The following is a 22,065-nucleotide window of genomic DNA, read 5'->3' as shown; positions in this document are numbered from 1 at the left end:
ACGGGGAAGGGGTATGGGGGGGGAGTACTTCCTTCTAATAAGGTGTTCTATGTGTTCTCTAGGCTAATACATCTAGAGCACAATCATTATGTTTATTAAAATCATAACATTTTGAGTATCTAATGAGAGTAATTTGCTTCTATTACAAATATATAAAGGGACTAAATTTTCAGAGTTTACCCAAACACAATAACTCAATAAAGTCATTTGTCCATGGATTTACTTTCTGTGAAATCTGTTCCTGTTTGCATTTCAAAGGCGAGAGTATGTTTAAGTAAACTGCCCTACCACTTTCACGGAGATGTTTATCAGGCCTCACAATTGGGTCGTTTCTTTTTATCACCGTTTACCAGTAGAACAAAAACATCAAATGCATTTTTCTGCTAGTAGACATCAAGATCTAAATCACAGGGTGAGTTGTTAACAATTGTCTGTTAAAGTCGGTACTATCTCTGTAATATAAGCCTCACATTACTGCTTGTATAGTATTGCTCTCAATAGCCTGTGCAGTAAATGCAAATACCATTGGGAACTTGAATTTAGACAATCGAGTTTTAAAGCACTTGTATGTTTTGACAAGTGTCTGTTTTTGTAAAATTCTAGGCCTGTTAATCACAGCTTAGATCACTATTTGTAGGTTATCTCTGCCTATAAAAGTAGGAAATTCAACATCTCATTTGCCGTTCCATACTTAAACTTATGAGAAATAAAGCATAAAAAAATGATGTAAATGATTAATATTGTTAATATAATACAGGACCTTTAATATTTCTTGATCTTGATTCTTCTGGAATGATATCTGGCTTGATCGATGACGGCAGTTTACAGCTGTGAAGCCTTGAGCGGGAAATAAAAGAATGAAGTTAATAAATACATTTAACACGAAAAAAAAAAATATCTTGTGCCATCACGGCAAGAATGAGTTGGATATTGATGGATTTGTTTTCATCCTTTCTGTTGTGAAACGAGATGTTTGGAAGTTGCGGATGTATCGGCCCACTTTTGGTGACGATTAATTAAAAACAAACACGTGATAGTACACAAAAAGGTAAAATAACTCCCAATACATAAACTTACATGATATTGTAATAATTCCAACAATCCGTCCTTATGCACCATTCTAGGAATATTATAAATAAACACAGTACATAAGTACAGTTTCATACGCGACCCTCATTATTTTACTTTTACAAAACACAGGTATCTAGACCAAATAATAAATAACCCTCATTGAAACCATCGACGCTCCTCTAAAATGAATTTAACAAAATCAATGCAACCTTCCCCCCCCCCCCCTCTTTCATCAACGAGAAAATCGTCCACAATAATGTCTTATCTTGTGCTTTTGATATTTAATATATTTTGGCATGTCTATAGGATACAACACATTATTTTTTGTTTGTTTGAATTTGCTCATTTTTGCTTTATTTGTTTGTGGTTTTAATTTGACTTTGCTTTTAACTTCTAAGGTCAAGCCTTATTCAACTTAATATAATGAAAGTCTCTATCCCAGACAGATCCCCCCTACCCTCACACATGGAAAAAAAAAAGTGACAAATTGATGTTACCTGCCCAGTAACTATTGTAAAATGCTGAGTAGCAAATTCAATTTTAAGGTATTCCCCAATTTACAATCCTTTAAAGTAGCGTAATAATACAAACTGCACCTTGTTTTAAATATGACTTTTATAAACTCAACTAGAATATGACTGGACGATGTCCTGCTCTTACTTACCCTACCCCCCCCCCCCCCCCCCCCCCCAACACACACACACACACACGAAGGGCATGTAAGGTAATATACCATATTTCCTTGAATCTTAGTGACGTTATTCCATATTTTATTAATCCGATCACTTCTTCCTCGCTTAGTTCTTTAATTCCTCCTCCATTGATGGATATCTTCTCTACTGATGATAGGCTGGATAAACAAAGACCGGATTCAAGTCTGATATCTTTACCGTCAAATCCACTGAAAGAACATCTTAGGTATAGATGAGATATTGGTATCTAAAGAATAGGAAAGATAGATCCCAGTTATATTAGGTTTTCTTAATAATAGACACATACATAGCTAGCCTATAGCAAGGATTCACATGCATCAAACAAAGGATTAAATAATCAACGAATGGCTATACATTTTAATAGACAAGAAATATACACAATAATGTTTTGTGTTATATTTGTAAATTATCTTAGTTTTCACATAATAAACTTCACAAATTACTGATAACTTTGAAAAACAAAATTGACAATTATGTTCTTTGCACGCAGGTTTCATTTCATTTAATGCAGAAACTTATAATACGCCCTACACTGTATCCACGCTTGATACGAACTGTATTGTGACCAAATAATAACGTTATCATAATGTTTTATGTCCATTAACGGAATCAGATAAAGCACATTATGTTTAAAAACTTATCATTTTGATCCAGATTAAATCATGACCCCGCACCAATGTTGTTCTTCCTACAGTTGATATTGTTGATCCAGTTAGTACATGAATGTTTTACTACAGACAAACCAGTCAAGGCCAGACAAAGTCCCTGTCGTAAAGAGCCCGCTACAATCGACTTCTCTTACCGATAGCTGTAGTTCATCATTTATAATTAAACTGAAATTTCTCATAGCAACTGTGTTAACTATTACCTTCATTTCGTAAGCAATGTTTCAACATTCATAAGATAAAATTGTTAGCATCAGATATGATGTTGTGTGATGATATGTTTTTATTCATTAATCTGAGAAACCCCAAACGAATGACAATAACAAATATAAGTTTACAATAGTTTTAAGGTTGGCTCAGAAATAAATAATTTAGCCATCTCCCCCTGGTTACTCTTTCAGTGAATAATTTATTTCCCTTTTTTGCCTATGATTAAATTAATGTATTTTACAACGGCCAATCCAGCTGATGTTGGACACTTTTCTGCCGTTATAGTTGCCTGCGATAATGGACTTTTGTTCCCAGGAGACACAGGGGCAGTTACATACATATCATAATATATATCTACATTGAACACTAGCTAGAGAGATGTGGCTAATGGCCTAAATATTTGTAATTAAAAATATACTATTCACAACATTATTAGTCTAGTACTTAGAAAAAAATAGTCAGTCACAGAGATACTGTGTATAAATCCCCTCCCATCAGATTGGCTTATCGATAGACTCTAAGCGACCAGATTAGAAAGTTTGATTAGAATAATTAGCCAACTATGAATAAGTAAAAGAATGTTTAAGCAAAGAGTGACGATTTCAGCAAATTGTAAAACGACTTTGAAATCATTGTGAACAATGCCTAGAATTATATTAAGTATGGCTATTTTATTTATTTATCCCATATTTCCCTATCTTGGTACTTCTTTGGTGTTATCTGTCATTAATCAGCCAGCAGCCATGCACGCTTTCCAGCCTTACAGTGATCTAATATTCACTACCGTTACTTTACTGTGATATGTCACAGGATTTAGTAGAGGGAGTAACATCAATAATTGCCAATTCAGAGAGTAGTAACAATAAAGGCTTCTCGGATTAAATCAAAATCAAAACGACATTTTAAATGCAGTTAGGGCTACTGTATCATTTTGACACAAATAATCTAATCGTTTAACCGTGTATGTATTTGAAGGAAGTTGGCCTAGCTTATGTCTGATTGACGTCCATAAGTTAGAGTTAGGAATCGAAGCTATATTGGAACCCCTAGTCATGAAATAGAAACAATATTACCGTTGCTGATAATCTTCCTTTCAAAATGACTTATAATACACTCGTATTCGTAAGGTACCAGGCCTACAGCGTTCACCTTAATTTCACCTAATTTCAGCTATTTTAATAACATCAGCAAACCACAAACGATATTCTCGCTAAAATGACGTAACTCCAGTTGTATGTCGCAGGGAACGAATGACACACTAGCTAAACGTACACACTTAATGTTACAGTGGTAATACAATGTGTATGTACGTAGATACTTGTTTACGGTAGGATTGCATGTGTTTTGGAAACAGGTGCTTATTGTTGGAATGTAAAGATGAAAGGAAGCGACCTGGAATTTTCGTTTTTTGTTTCTTTGAATTGTATATTTGTTTATGCATAGAAATTGCACTAGTAAGAATGCTGACACAGTGTATCACCAGGTGTTTAAGCAGTGAAGCTCTTTGGCTCGTTGCGTTGTACAGCAAAATGCCATATCATGTTTACGTCTTCATACATACATTGCTCATTCAACTTTGAAATTGAATTGAATTTTCCCCATTTTTTCGAAAGAGTAAGTGTACTTTTCTCAAAAGAGACATGTTATGGCGACCAGAGTGGTAAGAGCTATTCTGCTGACCATGAGCGTAGGTGCCCAATTGGGGGGGGGGGGGGGTGGTAATGACGACTTGACCGAAAAATATAGTGGGGAGGGAGGGCTATTTGTTTGGCAATATATAGAAATTATGTATTATTATTGTTATAACGACTTGACCGAAAAATATTTAACCATACTTTTTCGCGCGCTCCGCGCGCGTTCAACATGTCAGTTTTGCATATCATATAGGTATACATCGGATATTACATCGCATGCCAATTCATACAATATTTTGCCGTGTTACTACCCCACCATATTGGTTATAAGTTTTGAGAGGTCGTTACAATGATAATGATGATATAAGTTTAACCATTGAATAACACATTGTAATTTATTCTACCTTCAGAGAGCGTTGGGAATATGTTGTTAATGGAGGATGTTTTTGAATATTTTTACAATCAGTTCTAGATATGTTAAAATACTTTAATAGTCTATGCTTAAGTTTTGACCAATAAGCTAATTTAAACTAAGGGCAATAGGCCTAAGTTAGGCTAAGCTTATTTTCCTAGTACTCAATTGTTAGGGATAAGCCCAGGACATCATAACCGTCATCCCATGTTATTCTGGCATGTGGATCTATCGTTAGGAATACTGTTTTAGGTAAACTTGGGTGGTGATCATTTTTGTCATTAGGCTTTAGTCATATCACATCTCATAGGACAACCGAAGCCGGTCTAGGGCCTAGTGGCTAACTATATCCAGGGTCCAGTGAATAACAATACAACAGCTGAACAAACGAAACTAGTAAAGTAATTATATTCGTATGTAATTGCTTTCTACTATTGCTTTCTGAGAATGACCTGTGAAACTACAGTCCAGTGAGTCCAATGAAACATTGTTGACGATTTTCGAACCCAAATACGGCACACGATATTACCATTTCGAGTCATTTATGTCAACTTTATCACTTAAGTTGTGCCAAAGACGTAGTGTTGTATTACGCGCCGGTACTTTCTTGCCGTACAAGCAAAGCGCCACCAGTTGGATAGCGGCTTCAGAATATGTGGCATGACGTCATTCTCCTTACCTCGATTTCTATGGGATTATGATAGCAAAGAATAGATGGCGCACTTCCCAAGCATGACATTTCCTCAGAAATACAGTATTGACAAACTACGATCTTTATTTACATAAACTCGTTAAATGAATATAATTACAAAAATTGTAATGAATCCGCGTGATGAAGTAATACAATCTCTGAAGTCACGATTTTGTCCTTCGCCGTATAGAAGTACATATTGTTGCGTTCCGAGGGGTCCTTAGCACGGCCAGGAATACTGTAAGAAGATCTGTATGGAGGAATCGATGCTAGCCTGTGTATCAGTTAACCGCAGAGCAGCAACTAGAGACCAAGCCAGATTACAAACACACAACAAAAATGACTCTGCGCCCAAGACTTTCGATACTTTTTAAGAAAAAGTCACCCAGGAAAGAACCTGGGCACGAAAACCAAACTACCAAACGACTGATCCGCTCTCAGCCCCAGTCCCCTTGCATCGGGACTGTGACTGTGTGATCATCGTCAGGTGTGTATCACCATTCCCGAAGGGAACAGATACTACACATGATCTTAGCCAAAAGGCCGAGAAGAGTGTGTCAGTGCCAGTTCTTTAGAAAGGAACAATTTTACAGGCGTTTTTTTGACCGTCTTACTCTGGTCCATATACCACGCAATATAACAATACAACATGGGAAGTACAATCCCTTTAACTATTTAATTAACAACAATAACATTATGCCCCCAAACATGTGCAGACATGTCGTAGACATTTAACTTAATGATAATGTTGGTTTACTAAATCAATAACTCTCTTAATTAGACAACAAAACACATCAATTAATATTTAACCCCCTAAAATTACATCCTAAAAGATTATGAATATTCATGACATGGCTGGCTATGAAGCTAAGTGCAGTTTGCTACGGATGAGTATAAAGGCCATTCACGTTACAATATATTGCAAATGGTCATGTTGGAACTTTACACAATTAACAAGTCAACAACTAGTTATTCAAACTGTTTACACCAGACTGAAAGCTTTAGAGATCAAATTCAACCAGAATGCAAAAATGCAATGTGGTTTCGATGATGTAACATGAGCAGTTTTGTTCATGAATCTTACGTAATGTATAGTGACGGTGTACATGTTAACAAGGGTCTCACGATTTGACCTGTGATGACCCCAATAACCTTTGGCCTCCACCAAAAACAATAGGCTTCTTTAACTCAATGTGGTGCTTCTACACACTAAATAAGAGGTCGGCCCAAGCTTCCAGTATTGAGATACCGTGATTACAAGGTTTAAACAATATGACCCCTGGTGACCCCAAATGACCTTTGCCCTCCACGAACAACAATATACTTTTTGTACTTAATGTGTACTTCTTCACACTAAATATGAAGTCTGCCCATGCTTCCCATCTTGAGATATCGTGTTTACAAGGTTTTCACAATTTGACCCTGGTGACCCCAGATGACCTTTGACCTCCACAAAAACAATAGGCTTCTTGCACTTAATGTGGTACTCATAAACACCAAGTAAGAAATTGGTCCGACATACCCTTCTTGAGATATCGTGTTTACCAGCTTTTCACGATTTGACCTCTGATGACCCCAATAACCTGTGATCTTTACCAAAAGCAATAGGCTTCTTTAACTCAATGTGGTACTTCTACACACTAAATAGGAGGTCGGTCCAAGCTTGTAATATTGAGATACCGTGATTACAAGGTTTTCACAATTTGACCACTGGTGACCCCAAATGACTTTTTGAGATTCTTGCACTTAATGTGGTACTTCTACACACCACATATGAAATTAGTCTAACCTTCCCTTCTTGAGATATCGTGTTTACAAAGTGGGCGTCATAAACGCACTCACACATATATACACACCCACACCCACACACACATACGCCATGATGAATGTAAATGTTACAATTATCATCGAAACCAAAAATCAAAATAATTAAGAAGAAATTTCCGTAAACAAATGACTTACCAACAACGTATAGGCTTCTACACATCAAATATGAAATTGGTACCACACAGATTATATTTATATATTTGGATATGCAAAACTGACACTTCATCCGATAAAAAGCTATGAACATGCCGACAGAGAGTTTAACATTTCCCTGCGTCTAAATAACGTCCGAACACGGGGACCAAGTGTACTTGTACTAAACCCCCAGAATAAAATCAATTAGGGCTTGGAAAGAATGTTATATGTTGTATTAACAATGTTTTGATAAAAATTTAGAATACCACGAATACAAAAATATCTATTTTGTTTCGTTACAGGTGAGCTGCGATTTTAGGTCAACAAATGTGACTTGCTATATCATGAACCCATATTTCATGTTAATGTTCATAGTCGGTCCAGCGAGTGTTATTTGTTACGTTAAAGGTTCTTTCTTGTAATTTCTTTGGAGGTAAATATTTATGACATCTAAAATAACATCTGGACACCGTTGCAGTTCATTATATAACATAGTCATATAGTCCATTATACTAGTTTCACATTTGACACGTAAAGTCAAAAATATGCAATTTGAACGGAATGTGAACATTGTAATCTTGAGAAGTGAAAATGTCAATGAATCATATGTCGAATTTGATTTGTCGTTGGATGTGAATATTCATTTTGTCAAAGTAAGAAATGTAAACATTGTAAGAGTTATATTTCAAGATGGTGTATATATGATCGCACATTATATGTTGAGAAAAATAATTGCAAATGTATTGGTGTTCAGCAAGTGCTGACGTTCTGGCTTACACCTATCTTTGTGACAAACAGTTCCTATTATGGTTGAAACATGGTATGAAGTAGTGTTTTTTCAATATAACTGTATTTCTATGTTTCTGATTGTATTCTATATAGCTATTAAACACGATATATGGTAAAATGTTACATACCTGATTCTTCGATGCAACATCTAGTATTTGTAGCGTAGATCTTTGTAGTAGTTTACTATCTGACTTTCTAATGTATGTTCCTTTAGACGACACTAAATCAGAAACTGTTTTGATAAATCTGTTAGTTTTGTCTTCCTGTTCTAGCATGCACAAAATTGCAAACTTTCTATTTTCACTTTTCTGCTGCAGGTATCGGATAATTTTCTCCCCGGTAATTTTGTTAATTCCACACGCAAATCTGTACAAATACTGCAGGTCAAAAGGATCTAAATTTTGCAAAAGCTCGTCGATACAATTCGTATTTCCACCAGATAATTGTTCTGCAACGTAATGTGCAGCATACCACTCACAAACGGTCTTGTGATGAAAATGAACCTCTGTATTGTACTGAATATGGTTTGATGTATCCGTGATATTTAGTACTTCTTCTTCCAAGAATAAACCAATACGAAGATACAGATCGTAGCACTCATGTCCTAGCTGATTGCGAAGCTGCTCAAGATTCCAAACAAGTTTCTGATTCTTTCCACTCAAAGCTTCAAAGGCGATTTTGTCTAGTACTTTGTGTTCTTTTTCTAATAACTCAAAGTTTGTGACATTTTCGTCTTTCATTTTATTCTTCATATGACTGTGAAAACAAGATATCATATACCGGAAAAAACTAGTTACAGAATTGAATGTTGAAGAATGTTCGTTTTCGTACGTCATGTGCGCAAACATAACGAAGAATAGAGGAACCTGACAGAGGTCATCAAGAACGGGATTTTCCTCCAATTTCCTCATGATTCTATCCACTGCTTCTCCATATGTTCTAACAACAGCTTTTCCAACATACTTTCTACGCGCCTCTTCCTCGAAACCTGTAAGCCGAACACGGTCGGAGTGAGGTGCAAAATCTTTTGGTAAACAAGATGGTCTTGTCGTTAGAATGACGTTAAACCCCCGAAACATATTTTTCTTCATAATGTGATAAATGTCTGTTTCTGTACTTTCTTGATCGGGATACTCGTCAAAGCCATCCAGTAAAACCAACACAGATTTCATTTGCTTCAATATTTCTTTTATATCTTCCTCACTTATATCTGAATCCCTCGGTAGAATGAATCGTCTAATCGCACTAAAAATAGATTTAACACCTCCAAGTTGCCGTAGACGTAAATATATAATAACGTCTACTTCCTTTAACGGTGATGTAGATAGAGATTTGCACCAGTCATAAAGTAACTGTAAAGTCAATGTTGACTTGCCGTAGCCAGGTTCACCTTCCAGAATCTGTCGCTTTGTTTTTAAACAGTTTTCTTTGACTAATTCTTGATAGGATGACAATTTATCCCACTGTGTCTCTCCTCCAGATATACCTGTCATGTATTCAATACCGCCCTCAACAAATACCTTGTCGACGCAATACATTCTGTCTTTAATGTAGGGGATTGGTTTCACAGAATCGTAAAATATTTCATACTTGGATTTTAATTGTCCGATGAAGGGCTCAGCTTTCTCCGAGTAATCTGTGATAAGAAGAACCATGGTGAGCAATGTATATGATGAGTTTCAAATATATTAACTGGTTAATAATTTATTATACAATGTATCAAATATTACCCTTTTTGACGGGCAGTGTCACTTTGAATTAAGCAGACTATTCAAAATAAGGAGTTAAGATAAATACAAAATACCAACATATCCATCGATGACGTGTGTTAGATATCATTTGGTAGAACGACCTGACAAGTATCATTATAATCTCATCCACCAGAATAGAGTGAGTGTATATGTGCACCCACAATTTAGCTATAATGTGCAGAATCTTGGAATCATGCAGGATTACATAATTATCACTACAATACAGTGTATACGATGTTGGATGCTTACAAAATGTTGATCGCATCATGACAAATGACATGTTCTTTGTTTTGTTAATGTAATGTATATGATCAATTTACGATATTAACGTCAAGTTAATATTTTCTGCAACACATACCATTTTCCATCATTGGGATACCCTGTGAAAAAAAAAACATTCCACTGGTTTTAATATACTTTAAAACGATAACATAAAGTCTTATATTTTGCATCAATAATACTTCCTGTAGCGATCTCCGCTTTATACGTTTAGATTTGATATAGAGCTAAGTGTCTAACCTTTGAACTTAATGGAGGCTGTTTAACAGACATTGTATAGTTACCGACATGATGTATCGTTGTGTTGTTTCGCGAATTATTTGCAATAATATTCTACATCATGACTGTTGGTTGCAAGAGGGACAACAGGAATATTTCCAACGACGCCGAAGTTGCATTTATCGCATATATGTATCGTATGTATGGAGAACTAAGGTTTTTTTTTTTATAGTATCGTGTCACATCGTTAATTGTCATACATAGTGCAAACGGCGCTTCAGTGTTTAATGAATACTTGCTTACATATTTTGATGATGATGAAAGCGATTATACAGCTTAATGAAAACAATAATAATTACCAATTAACTCCAGTCAAGAAACGCAAAATGAGTAACCTTATGTTTTGCTTTAAGAATATAGTGACTGCCTACTTCAGTTATATAAAGAGAGTAAAATAATAAACATTACCTCATTGTCTGTATCTTCACGCTTAATTCGTTTCATTTTCATTTTCCTCGCTGAAAAGAATACGAAGATTTATTAAAAAATCCTGATGTAGAATATTGTGGGTAGTTTAAGATGTTGTAAAGGAAAGAAAATGCTTACTTGACCAACATTGTTTGTGTGATTATTTTACAAATAACAAATTTCGGAAAATTTGCAGTTCTGTTCTCGTACAGAAAAAAAAAAATGCTATTATTGTGGCTCAATTTGAGCTTAAAAAAAAGCGCAATAACAGTTCATCTTCCTTTCTAATTATATATAAGAAACACATCAGGAACAAGTAAAGTGTATCAAAAAAGAGCTCTCGATATCCTAAATATTTCACTGTTATGAAATTATTATCTTAATAAAGAGTTGTGCAGTGTTCAATCTATCAGAAAGAAACTTGAAAACGACTGTTTGTGCAAACGTTATGACTTTCTTTACACGGTGGACACTTACTTTAATCTATGAATAAATATATTTACTTTCAGAAAGTGCAGGGTACATATTAGTATCCTAATCAACAAGCTTCCTCTGTGGACATATGTGACTACGTTTGGTACTCTATGTTTCCAGGTATTGTTATTATGTTGAAAAATACAGAAATACACATATAGCTAAATTATGTATAACTCGTGTTACATTAATAGTATTATGTACCTCTTATTTTGCATATAATCACCACAACGGCTGTGATGATCATCATCAACATCATCGTGACCAATACGGCGATTATGGTTATTGTGATGGTGTATGATTTCTGTTCTGTGGGAAGCACTATAAATAAAACAAAAATACGGAAATAATAACAACAAGTAATCATGAATAGACTTCTCAAAGCTGCACATTTAATGCGACGTGTATTAACTTACCATTTGGAAAGAGCAGATCAACCTTCGTAGAAAGGCTGAATTGCTCAGCATTCTCTCCTACAGCACGACACTCTACGGTAACTTTATTTTGAGTTGTTAGAGTAAAGTCAAAATTAACTGTCAGAAATAGATCATACACGTCACCCATCTCTGTCACCGTTAATTGATGTTGTGTAAAGTCAATGGCTGTTTGCTCTCGAAAGGCTCTCCATTCAAGAGCTACTTTAGGTCTTATTCCCAGCACCGAGCAAGTCAAAACATCTTGAGGTTGTTTCTCCAGGGCGCAATATTGTTGGTGATTGCATCCATCTATGACGGGAAAAACTGGAGTTGGATCAACTGAAAGGAAATAATACATCAAATAGATTACATGTTTGTATATTTGGTGTTAGATTTCGAGTCTTTTGATCCCATCACTGGCATAAGGTCTAATGGATACAGCATGGCGGAGTCAAACCATGTGCCCAAGCGAACAAATTTCTTGATACTGCATTCCATGATAACGAATTTCTGTCAAAATTCAGGATATGTCCAATAGTTTAACATTACATTACAGTGTAAGATGTGTGTTGCCACATACTGGGACAAGGCATGACACATGTTCAGGTATATAATTGCATACGTAAGTTTGTTTTGTCTATGGAAGTTTACTTGCGACTGTGGTGTAAAATATTGGATTGCATCTTTTACGAGGAAGAACGGATTCGCCACAATTTTCCCGGGGTATTGATACACAAACAGACATGATCAGTATCACATAGACAATTCCTAATAGAGTATATAAGGTGTCCATTGGAGATTTCTATTATTTTCATTCCATATGGATTTGACTTGTACTGACATGGATAGTGTTATTGGCTCATTAATTGCCTGATAGTAATCGAATAACAGGGAACTGAGAAAAACAAAAAACAAACAGGGGTATGTGGGCAAGATAAATATTGATAAAGCCCATAACAAGGCGGTCATTGAAACTGATTCTGAACTTTCATAGTAACAGTTTGATAATTTGATGAAGAAAAATATGATGCAATGTGGGAAATGTAAGCAAATACCCAAGTACTTATGCCATTTTGGTGATTCGGTAGAGACTGAGAAGCATACAAGATAAAATGATATAAACCATCATACCAATCACAAGCACATCGTACAACACAATACCGCCACTGACACCGTTATCGTAAACACAGGCGTAGAGTCCTTCGTGTTCTACCAACGCGTTCTGTAAAGAAAGACTGCCCTCATTTTCTAGTTTGTATTCCTTGTTGCTGATTTTTGTGTGATTATTTTTGTGGAAGATGCCCACATACAGAGTTTCAAAAGCATCTTGTTGAGGTGACCACTTCCAAACGACTAAATTTAGTCGAAGGTCTGTACAGGATAAATTCATCGGTGAATGGATCTTAAAATATCTTCTTATGGGAATTGCCATGGAAGTGTAATCCATCTTTTTTTCAATCAAAAGGACGTGTTCGTCTTCCACCAGATTCAGTGGTACACTATTCGCTCGGCAAACCAGAAGACTTAAAACAGATGACTCCCCGAAAGAGAACGTCGCTGTAACATGTGATGTATATGTTACATTATCCGTTGTGAATTTCCTGTAGTTTGATGGTAGGATGTGATCGCCACCATGAGTTCTTATCGTCCAAGTCAATTTGACTGCGGGACGGCTATCCCTGACAGAGCAATTAACCTCAACGGATTCGGCTGTCGACCTAACACAGGTAGTACCGTATGTGTTGGAACACTCTTCGATGGCGGGAATGGTTATAGCTGGTTTCACTATACAAAAATAACATTGAAGAATACATTTTAAGTAATGATCACATTGATTATTGATAGATACGTGACTGTATCTGAAAGTTATTGAACGACGATGCGCGTTTCCATGTAATCGTAGATTATTTCAGAAAAAAATCAGTTTGATTATTTTAAGTTATTGTAATACTTAGATGCCTGAAAATTATTTTTTACCAAAACTGCCGGAAATTCCTGCATTTTTGGTTGAAATGATATCTATAGCAGTTCTAAAAAATTCAAATTTTGGGACATTTTTATGAATGAAACAGCTGGGTGAATGATTCCATATGCAAACTTGAGCTTACAAAATAATTTACTAAATTTTTAACAATGTATAAATAATTTTTCCAACGGGGAAAACAATATTACATAATGTGATACAATAACGTAACACGCCCGTAACATTTTAGATCAGTGTACTGTATAGTTATTTTCTATACAGTACACAAGTAGGCAGTAGTATCCCGCTTGTAGTGAGACCTCTGCTCGGCACTGCACCTAATGACCTTACTACGGAAATCATGGAGAGACACGACATACATAGACCGATAAATAAAATTGAGTGTAAACGTTATATCCAATGGGTAATAATTAAAGGGCAGTTCCGTAAACTAGTAAACCTTTTCACCAAATTTAAAAAAAAAAACGTTGAATCATTACATGTACTCTCTTAAAATGATAGACTGACTTCTTCAGTCTTCTTTGAGACTGAAATTTATTTCAGTGTTTTACACTGAGCTTAGACTGAGAAACACTCTACGTAGACTACATTATCAGTTACACCGTTCAGTCGCTGTTTTGGACTGACTGTATGAACTAATCAGCTAATCACATGTGGCATGGCATCTTACCATTTCCAGTCTCTGTATTCCACTGAAAAATGTATCCAATCAGAGAATAGAAATGCGCTTACATCATCCGAAAACGTGCAAATATGCCGCACAAAAATAAGTGACAACGAGCGCTACAACTTGTGTACATATACTACTATATACTTCGCTTTATAAAGCGAAGCCAGGTACTCGCTGTACTGCACGTACGTACGTCGTACACACAGCTAGGCATGAACGATACAGACGACCGTATGTCTAAGCTAGAGTAGAGGTTATAAATTAGCAATGGCTGGCTCTTTAAGAACTTTTCTTACAAATAAAGGTTTCCACGAAGAAGTGATTACACTGTTCGAGGGTATGTATGTATTTTTTTTGGTTGTTTTCCAATTAATACAGAATAAAAGCTTGGCAGTTCGTAACGTTAGTTATTCTAGGCTAGTGCGCGAGGTAGGCTAGGTAGGCCTAGCTAGGCTATACTATAGCAAATAGGGCCTAGGGTATTATTATAATTAGTGTGGCCTATTTACCCGATCGTCGGGCGAATAAGCACGCTTGTCCTGCAGTATGTACTCGATCGTCCCAAATGAATCTAGGTTAACCTCATAAATAATACTTGAACATAACAATGTTGAAGAAATTGCAAAACACAGTACTATTATGCATAGATTGTAAGCACCCTTAATTATTTGAACAATGTAGTTTACTGCTACAGCCATTACAGCATGAAGCTATTACGATTCTGTTAAACCATTATCATTGTATTTAAATCATGTGGAATCTGGAAAAGAATTGGTATGCTTTTGTTATTTCATTAAACATATAGTGGGCCATCAGTCTTTATTATAATATGTTACAGTAATATTACCATTCACTAATCTTATGAAATCAGTTTCTTTTACAAGCAGATAGACATATTAGTGAAATCAGTAGGCTAAAATGTAAATCATATTCCTTGTTCACTGTTTTTTTTATGCTGATGTAATGGAATCAGGAGATGGCATGAACAATTCCTCCTTAAAAAGATAAATTTCTGAAAACAACTATCAACAAACCTTGCTTGGTAACCATGTTCCTGCCAAAATCAACATGATTACCTATAAATGTTAGGTTGAATTTGAATCCACCCTCGCATAACACATCTCACCCGCCATGGGTGACATATTGCTGCATTTTGTGATTGATATATCTCCTTCGTACAATGCCAGTCATGTTCTTGTTTCTCCATTCACTCCTAAATATTATTGTAGTCTAGTCCACATCGAACTCTACCTCTCAACATATCTTTTTTGAAGAATGTTTTGATTTATACCATATTGCTTGTCTTTTATCACATTTATCTTCACCGAACAAGAGGGCACATATATTGAAAGCGCAGCACAGGACAGACAAGGACAATATCGGCAGCCTTTCCTCCTATCTCTCGGACCAGAATTCAACCCCAAACAATTCTTCATTGTGGCAGATAAACTGGCCATTCAAGCAGGGACAGAGGCGTAGAACATACATTTAACATAGAATATGTTCCCCTCTACAACACTAGTTTTGTGAGTTCCATGCTTCCATGGTGTATGGAATTTTGCAACCAACAAAGGTGAAGTCTCTCGTCCGTATCCTTGCCACATCTATAAGGGCAGTCAGCATGGAGTAACTTCAAGGAGTGAATGTTACTTTTTTATTGCTCTGTAGTCCGGAACCACGTCTGTCAGCGTGGAGTAACTTTAAAAGGGTGTGAAGACTCGCGCAAAAAGAAACGTCTAATGCCGGTAATCTGACCTAGTTTCGATCCCAGAAAATACACACACAGCTTGCTACCGTCGGTAATTAGACACTAGTGTACATTCAGTACATACAGCTGCGGTCAATACCCACATCACAGTGTATAAACGATACAGCGATGAACATCTCAGGTCCAGCTAAAGATTTCAAGGTATCACGTTTCTTTACTGTCTGTCTTTTGTAGCGACACGAACAAAACGTCACTTGCAAGCAACAGAAAGTTAACTTTTTCAGATGGCCGCATGCTGTTTGGGACAAGTCTTCAATGCCTTTAAGGGATAACTAACACATACCCTAAAACGTTAAATTGATTACCCAGAGCCTAGACATGTTTACCAACAGTTTTATATGAATAGGGCTCCAGAAATAAATATTTCAATGATTTTTGGTTGTCAATTTTTTTTTAATGATACTGACCTAATTATGGATGTAATTAAACAAACACCTAGTTGCCAAAAAAACTTTTTTGTATGATTTTTCGAACACAATCTATGTTATTTTAATGTTTACTTTAATGTTCCCACATTTCACTGCACTCACTATGTTGAAGGTTTATTTAATTAAGCAATTAATTAAGCTAATATTATTTATTATGCACAATATTCCATAATCTGTGCCATGAAAAGCAAGTAACCTGATTATTATACAGTCAGTAACTGCAGACAATTCCATTTGAGAATATCCTTTCCTCATTATTTCCCCCCCCCCCAAAAAAAACGGGGAAATTTTAGTGTTGTAATGAGTCAAAACTGTTTTCAATTTTTTAGTCGACTCTCGAGTGACATTTCTTTTTCAGCTAGAGCCCGACATTAAATGATTCACGTCAGATAATTTATAAAACTTCAAAATTTGATTGAAATCCCAATCAAAATCACTATACATGATTACTATCAGAAAGTTCAGGAATAATTGAGTGTGGTATAATAGTCACATGTACTGTTTTTGCATACAAATTTGCTTCATATGTATGCCATATCATGAAATTGTGAATGCAGTTTATAATAATTCATGTTTATCTAATAGCCATTATGAAGTTAGTGCCATTCTGAATTGCTTGTAATATTTTGTTTTGCATGTGCTGGATAATGACTTGCAGCAATCGCCAATCTATATCATTGAAACACAAAGTATTAAATGTTGACCGCACTGATATATAGTTTAACCATTCCTAATATTTTATAAATAACCTGCTGAAAATTTGTCATATGTTTTCCCCATTTTGAAATCATTCTAAGAAATTGTAGCTACTATACATTAATGATTCACAACTGAAAAAAAAGGAAATGTACCAGATCCATTGTACTATGGTCGTGTTTCCATCCTATCCCTTTTGTAAAGGCAGCATCGTATAGTTACTATACCCTTTACAGTGGAAAATTTAAAGTTCAGTGAGATCGGAGATAGGATCAACTGGGTATATAAGGACTCAATTTACAGCTGTGTTGTCAATGAATTCCAGGGTTTTACCACCTGGTGGTGACATACAAATAATTTAAAGTGCTTTCTGTTGCAGTGGTGTTGCCAGACATTTGAATATTGGTTGGTGATATGTCTATTTGTGAATTCCCTCCCGGGGGAGGGGTTCCCCAGGCCACCCATTGGCGACACCACTGATCTGTTCTCAGCTCACCTAATCCTGTTTCCAAAAAAAGAACATTTTAGATGGCCCAATTCAAGCAGAAATTTGAACTGAAAATATGTCACTGTTATTCAAAGTATCTTTATAATTTGAACGTTTGTTGGAAAGATAGCATGTTTTGTTGAACACCTCTCAGAATATTGTAGTTTTGATTTCTGTTTTTTTTTTTTTTTAATATGATAACGAAAATTATATAAGAATATATTAGTGGGTTAGTGGAAATAAAATCACTGTTCGGTGGATATTGACCATTATATTTCTTGATGGAATACCATTTTTAATGTACTTTGTGTGTGACTGTCACAAAGATTTTCTGGTCTTTATAGCCTTACATGATTGGATGTGAAGGCGAAGTCGTTCCATGACGTAGCACCTTTCAGTAAATTCCCCTGCATTAACAGATCTTTGAATGTTGTGTTTGATGGCCTTAAATGCATCTATATTGAAGAATTCCAGCACATAGCCAACACGGAGGAACAATAGAAAAGCTTGTTCAATCCAGAATTTGCAGTTTATAAGATTGACAGTATAGCTGTGATGTGTAATAATTCAGTCTAAAGGACCGACTGTTCAGTCCAATATCAGTCTAATATACTGGGAAGTATTCAATCTAATTTAGACTAGTGCTGCAATAAATCAGTCTAAACTGCCGACTTTTCAGTCTAAAGTGGTTTGATTTTCAGTCTATTAGACTGCAGAGTATTTAGTCTAATTAAGACTGACCTTCAGTCTTTACATTTCAGACTGGAATTCAGTCTAAGTAGTTTGATCCCTTATCCCATCCATTATTAGACTGAAATTTCAGTCTCTCAGTTTAAAAGAGTAGGGTATCAAATGAACGCTAAAACTATGGAGTTTCATAATATGTAGCTAATTTTTACAGAACACATTGTTTTCAGGCAGATTAAGGTGTGTATTAGTCAACCGAAGAAATCTCAAATTTGCTACACAAAATTCACCCCAAAACAAAATGCCTATTTTTGCCTGTGTACCTTCAGAGGAATAAATATTCTTGGATTTGCTGAAGTGATATAATATATAGACTCAATTTACAAACAGATAAAGTTGCTGGGATTTTCAGTTTTCTGTCACATGTACGTCCGTCACATTATTTTTGTTTAGAAAAACAATGTATTTTAACATGTTTATCACTACATTACCCCTGAATTTAATAACCAAACCCATTTAGTTATTAACACAGACATTAGGTAGTTTGTGGTTGTTTCATTAGTATAAATGTAGTGGTATGCAAACACTGCATACTACAGTGTCAACTAGCATATATATTTGTGTTATTGGTTAGCACTTGGCAAGATATCAAAGAAATGGCATGGTATTGAACCTCATGTACAGTATGCTATTGTCTACATTGATATAACACTTTCATCCAAAAGCCTTGTTCACATTAGAAAATGCACAGAGGGGATCCGATCGAATCATATCCCCAGCTCGAGATCAACATCCTAGTGTAAATACTATCCTACTCAGGGTCAGACCGCGACATGTTGGTCCCCTGTTTTGGGGGATATCAGTTCCAGAGTGTGAAAACTCGGGGGATCAATGTGACCCGAGATCAAGGCAAACGAACTACATAACACCATGCCTGTTCCACGCACTATTAGGCAAATTAACCATGGACATATATGGAACTATTAGATACAAACTATTTGTTTGGGTACAAAATTGTTTCTTGTAGTTCTGCCATTTATTCTTCCCTCTGACCATGAGGTTTCATTTCGATATCCAATATATATATTACACTGTGTTCAACCAGTTTTGAGTAAAATAATGAATCAGTTTTGGAAGGAAGATTGTCTGAGAGTCATCGAGAACTGTTATTGCAATTGTTAGTATTTTGTTACTGCTGTAGTATGCTTATTATTTGATGTAATTTGTTCTACATTTGCTTTAGGTTCATTAACTTTTGTGTTGGGTTTCAGGTATCATTATGTGGAAGAAAAGTTAATTTTGAACCACATGTGCTCATAATTTTATTTGTTGGTGAACAGAGTTACCAGATGGATCTTCCTAACTTCACAGTGTTTGTGTGTATTTACTTTTATACATGTTTCATAGTTGCTATACTAACCAAGGGTGTGCCTCTGTATCTCTGTAACTTGACATTAGATATTTAAGAACTATTGCCAGTAATTGCTCTCACTGCTGAATAGCTATTTGTAGTATATGCACACCCTGGTTAATACTGACTTCTTTCTCCCACTTTCACCTCAATCTTGAATCTATATACATTGCATGCAGAAGAAATTTGCCATACACTTTGTGCATTCGCACTTTTGTGAGAGTCACCATAGAAATATTGTAACTTCCTGTTCATTGACTCAGAGTGGGCAATCAGAGCTGGAGCATGAGTTCAAGTGTGAATGCTATAGGAGATTTTGGTATAACATATTGGCGGTTAAATTGTCAACACACAGGACCAAGAACAGGGGATCCAGTGTGAACACAGCCTAAGAGCTCCTGAAGCAATGCAACACAATGTATCTCACATTTAAAGTTCTGAATTTCTTGTTTGCTGAAAAGTGCTGTTATGTCATCCATACAGAAGCTTGTAGTACATGTATTTTAATAAAAATAATTGTCAAATAAATAAACAGGGTGTGAAGAAAAGTGAAAGCAAAAGGGTTTGGTGCTCATACTATCTTAATGTTAATAAAGACCGATCATTCTGACCCGTTAGAGAACTTCAACACCGTAGGGGTCTAATATCTTCCATTAGCCACAAGTAAATGCTGCATTATTGTGTACAGCTGTCAACAATGGAAACTCTGGTTGAAGCCCTGTCACAAATTGAAATTTTAGGGATACCAAGTAGTGCTTTTGTTTGTGACGGACGTACATTTACTATATAATTTCACACGTGTACGTCCGTCACAAAACATTGTACGTCCGTCACAGCGGAATTTTTGAAAATATTTCAGGGAAGTGATAAAGGTTTCAACTGCTTGTTTACTGATATGTGTAGTTAAGAGTCTTCTTCATAACATGTATAGTCGTTTTTAATTGTATCCCATTCCAATTTACAGACATTTTCAAAAGAAAATTACGATCTGAAAAAGTCACTTTCTCTGGGTACGTCCGCCACAGGGAGGTTTTTTTGTGTATTTTTGTAGTTTATTTTGATGGACAAGGGATGCAACTCCATACAAGAATAGTACAAGGTAGATGATCCATAAAAAACCCAAATGAAAAGTTATCTCCTATATATAGCCATTGAGATATGGCTCAACAAAATGTCCGAAATGTATGTCCGACTTTACGGAATTGCCCTACAGTTCGTTCTTGGTAAAACAATTAAATAGGAAAATACTGCAGTATGCGATGCCTTAACGGCTACACATGTAATAAGATGTAAATAAAAATGTTTTACCCTGTTTTCCATCTTAAAGCAAAAGCGTCACAAATGTGAAGGATATCATGAGATGTAATCACCGTGAAGTATATTTAGAATATATTAAACAAACCATATTAACCTTTTGTTCTTTTTACAACACGTCTAAAATTTGGTTTCGCTTTGATATGTTGCTGTACTATGTAAACCGGGATAATCTGATAACTAATATCGCTTTGCATGAAGTAATGTTTATATTTATTTTCTTTATTATTGTAAAGATATATCACCTAAATGCATCCGTAGTTTTCTCCTTGGTGGTTGGAGGATGAACAACTGCCCATAGTAACAACCCAATGACCTTTGACATGGGTCTATTATTCTCCCTTATTTAGATGCATGGTGTATCACATGGTCACAGAGACACTATTGTTTTAACTGACTATAGTAACAATCCAGTGACCTTTGACATGGGTCTATTATTCACCCTTGTTTAGATGCATGGTGCATCACATGGTCACAGAGACACTATTGTTTTACCTGCCCCATAGTATCAATCCAGTGACCTTCGACCTGGACCTATTACTCGCCCTTGTTTAGATGCATGGTGGTCACAAAATACAATATTGTTCTAATTTTGTTTATTTGGGGAAGAACAAGTCAAGACCTGTTGGGGAGGAGAGGTTGGGAAGACCAAAGAATGGGAGAGTTAGTTAGTGAATTACTCTGGTAGAAGGTGGACTACAGCTAATGATACAGAGATGTAGTCTTTTCTTATACTCTTTTCCTGTTTATTTTTAATACCTTTGAAGTAGAGACTTACAATTAGAGATGTAGCTTTTCACAATAATTGATGTCTATCTCTAGTTTTTGTGTGTTAGTTGTACATATTCAACCCAATGTTACAAGTA

The 22,065-nt window shown here is 35.7% G+C and overlaps 1 protein-coding gene and 1 pseudogene across 2 annotated transcripts in view; both read right to left on the bottom strand.

The window, feature by feature from the left end:
• Positions 1 to 22,065, bottom strand: part of LOC139982939 (uncharacterized) — a 50,381-nt gene that overhangs the window by 17,190 nt on the left and 11,126 nt on the right. For both annotated transcript variants that reach the window (XM_071996151.1, XM_071996150.1), the window contains exons 4-11: positions 12,886 to 13,539; positions 11,755 to 12,093; positions 11,543 to 11,659; positions 10,865 to 10,914; positions 10,257 to 10,278; positions 8,276 to 9,783; positions 1,805 to 2,010; positions 761 to 837 (exon numbers count right to left, since the gene is read on the bottom strand). In XM_071996151.1, coding sequence (XP_071852252.1) covers positions 761 to 837; positions 1,805 to 2,010; positions 8,276 to 9,783; positions 10,257 to 10,278; positions 10,865 to 10,914; positions 11,543 to 11,659; positions 11,755 to 12,093; positions 12,886 to 13,539 — 2,973 coding nt within the window. The remainder of the gene's footprint in view (positions 1 to 760; positions 838 to 1,804; positions 2,011 to 8,275; positions 9,784 to 10,256; positions 10,279 to 10,864; positions 10,915 to 11,542; positions 11,660 to 11,754; positions 12,094 to 12,885; positions 13,540 to 22,065) is intronic.
• On the bottom strand, positions 5,879 to 5,951 carry LOC139983941 (U2 spliceosomal RNA; annotated as a pseudogene).

Source organism: Apostichopus japonicus, chromosome 16 (genome assembly GCF_037975245.1).
Source record: "Apostichopus japonicus isolate 1M-3 chromosome 16, ASM3797524v1, whole genome shotgun sequence".
In the NCBI taxonomy this organism is placed as follows: domain Eukaryota; kingdom Metazoa; phylum Echinodermata; class Holothuroidea; order Aspidochirotida; family Stichopodidae; genus Apostichopus; species Apostichopus japonicus.
Note: the sequence above shows the minus strand (reverse complement) of the source record. Positions and strands in the feature narration are given on the sequence as shown.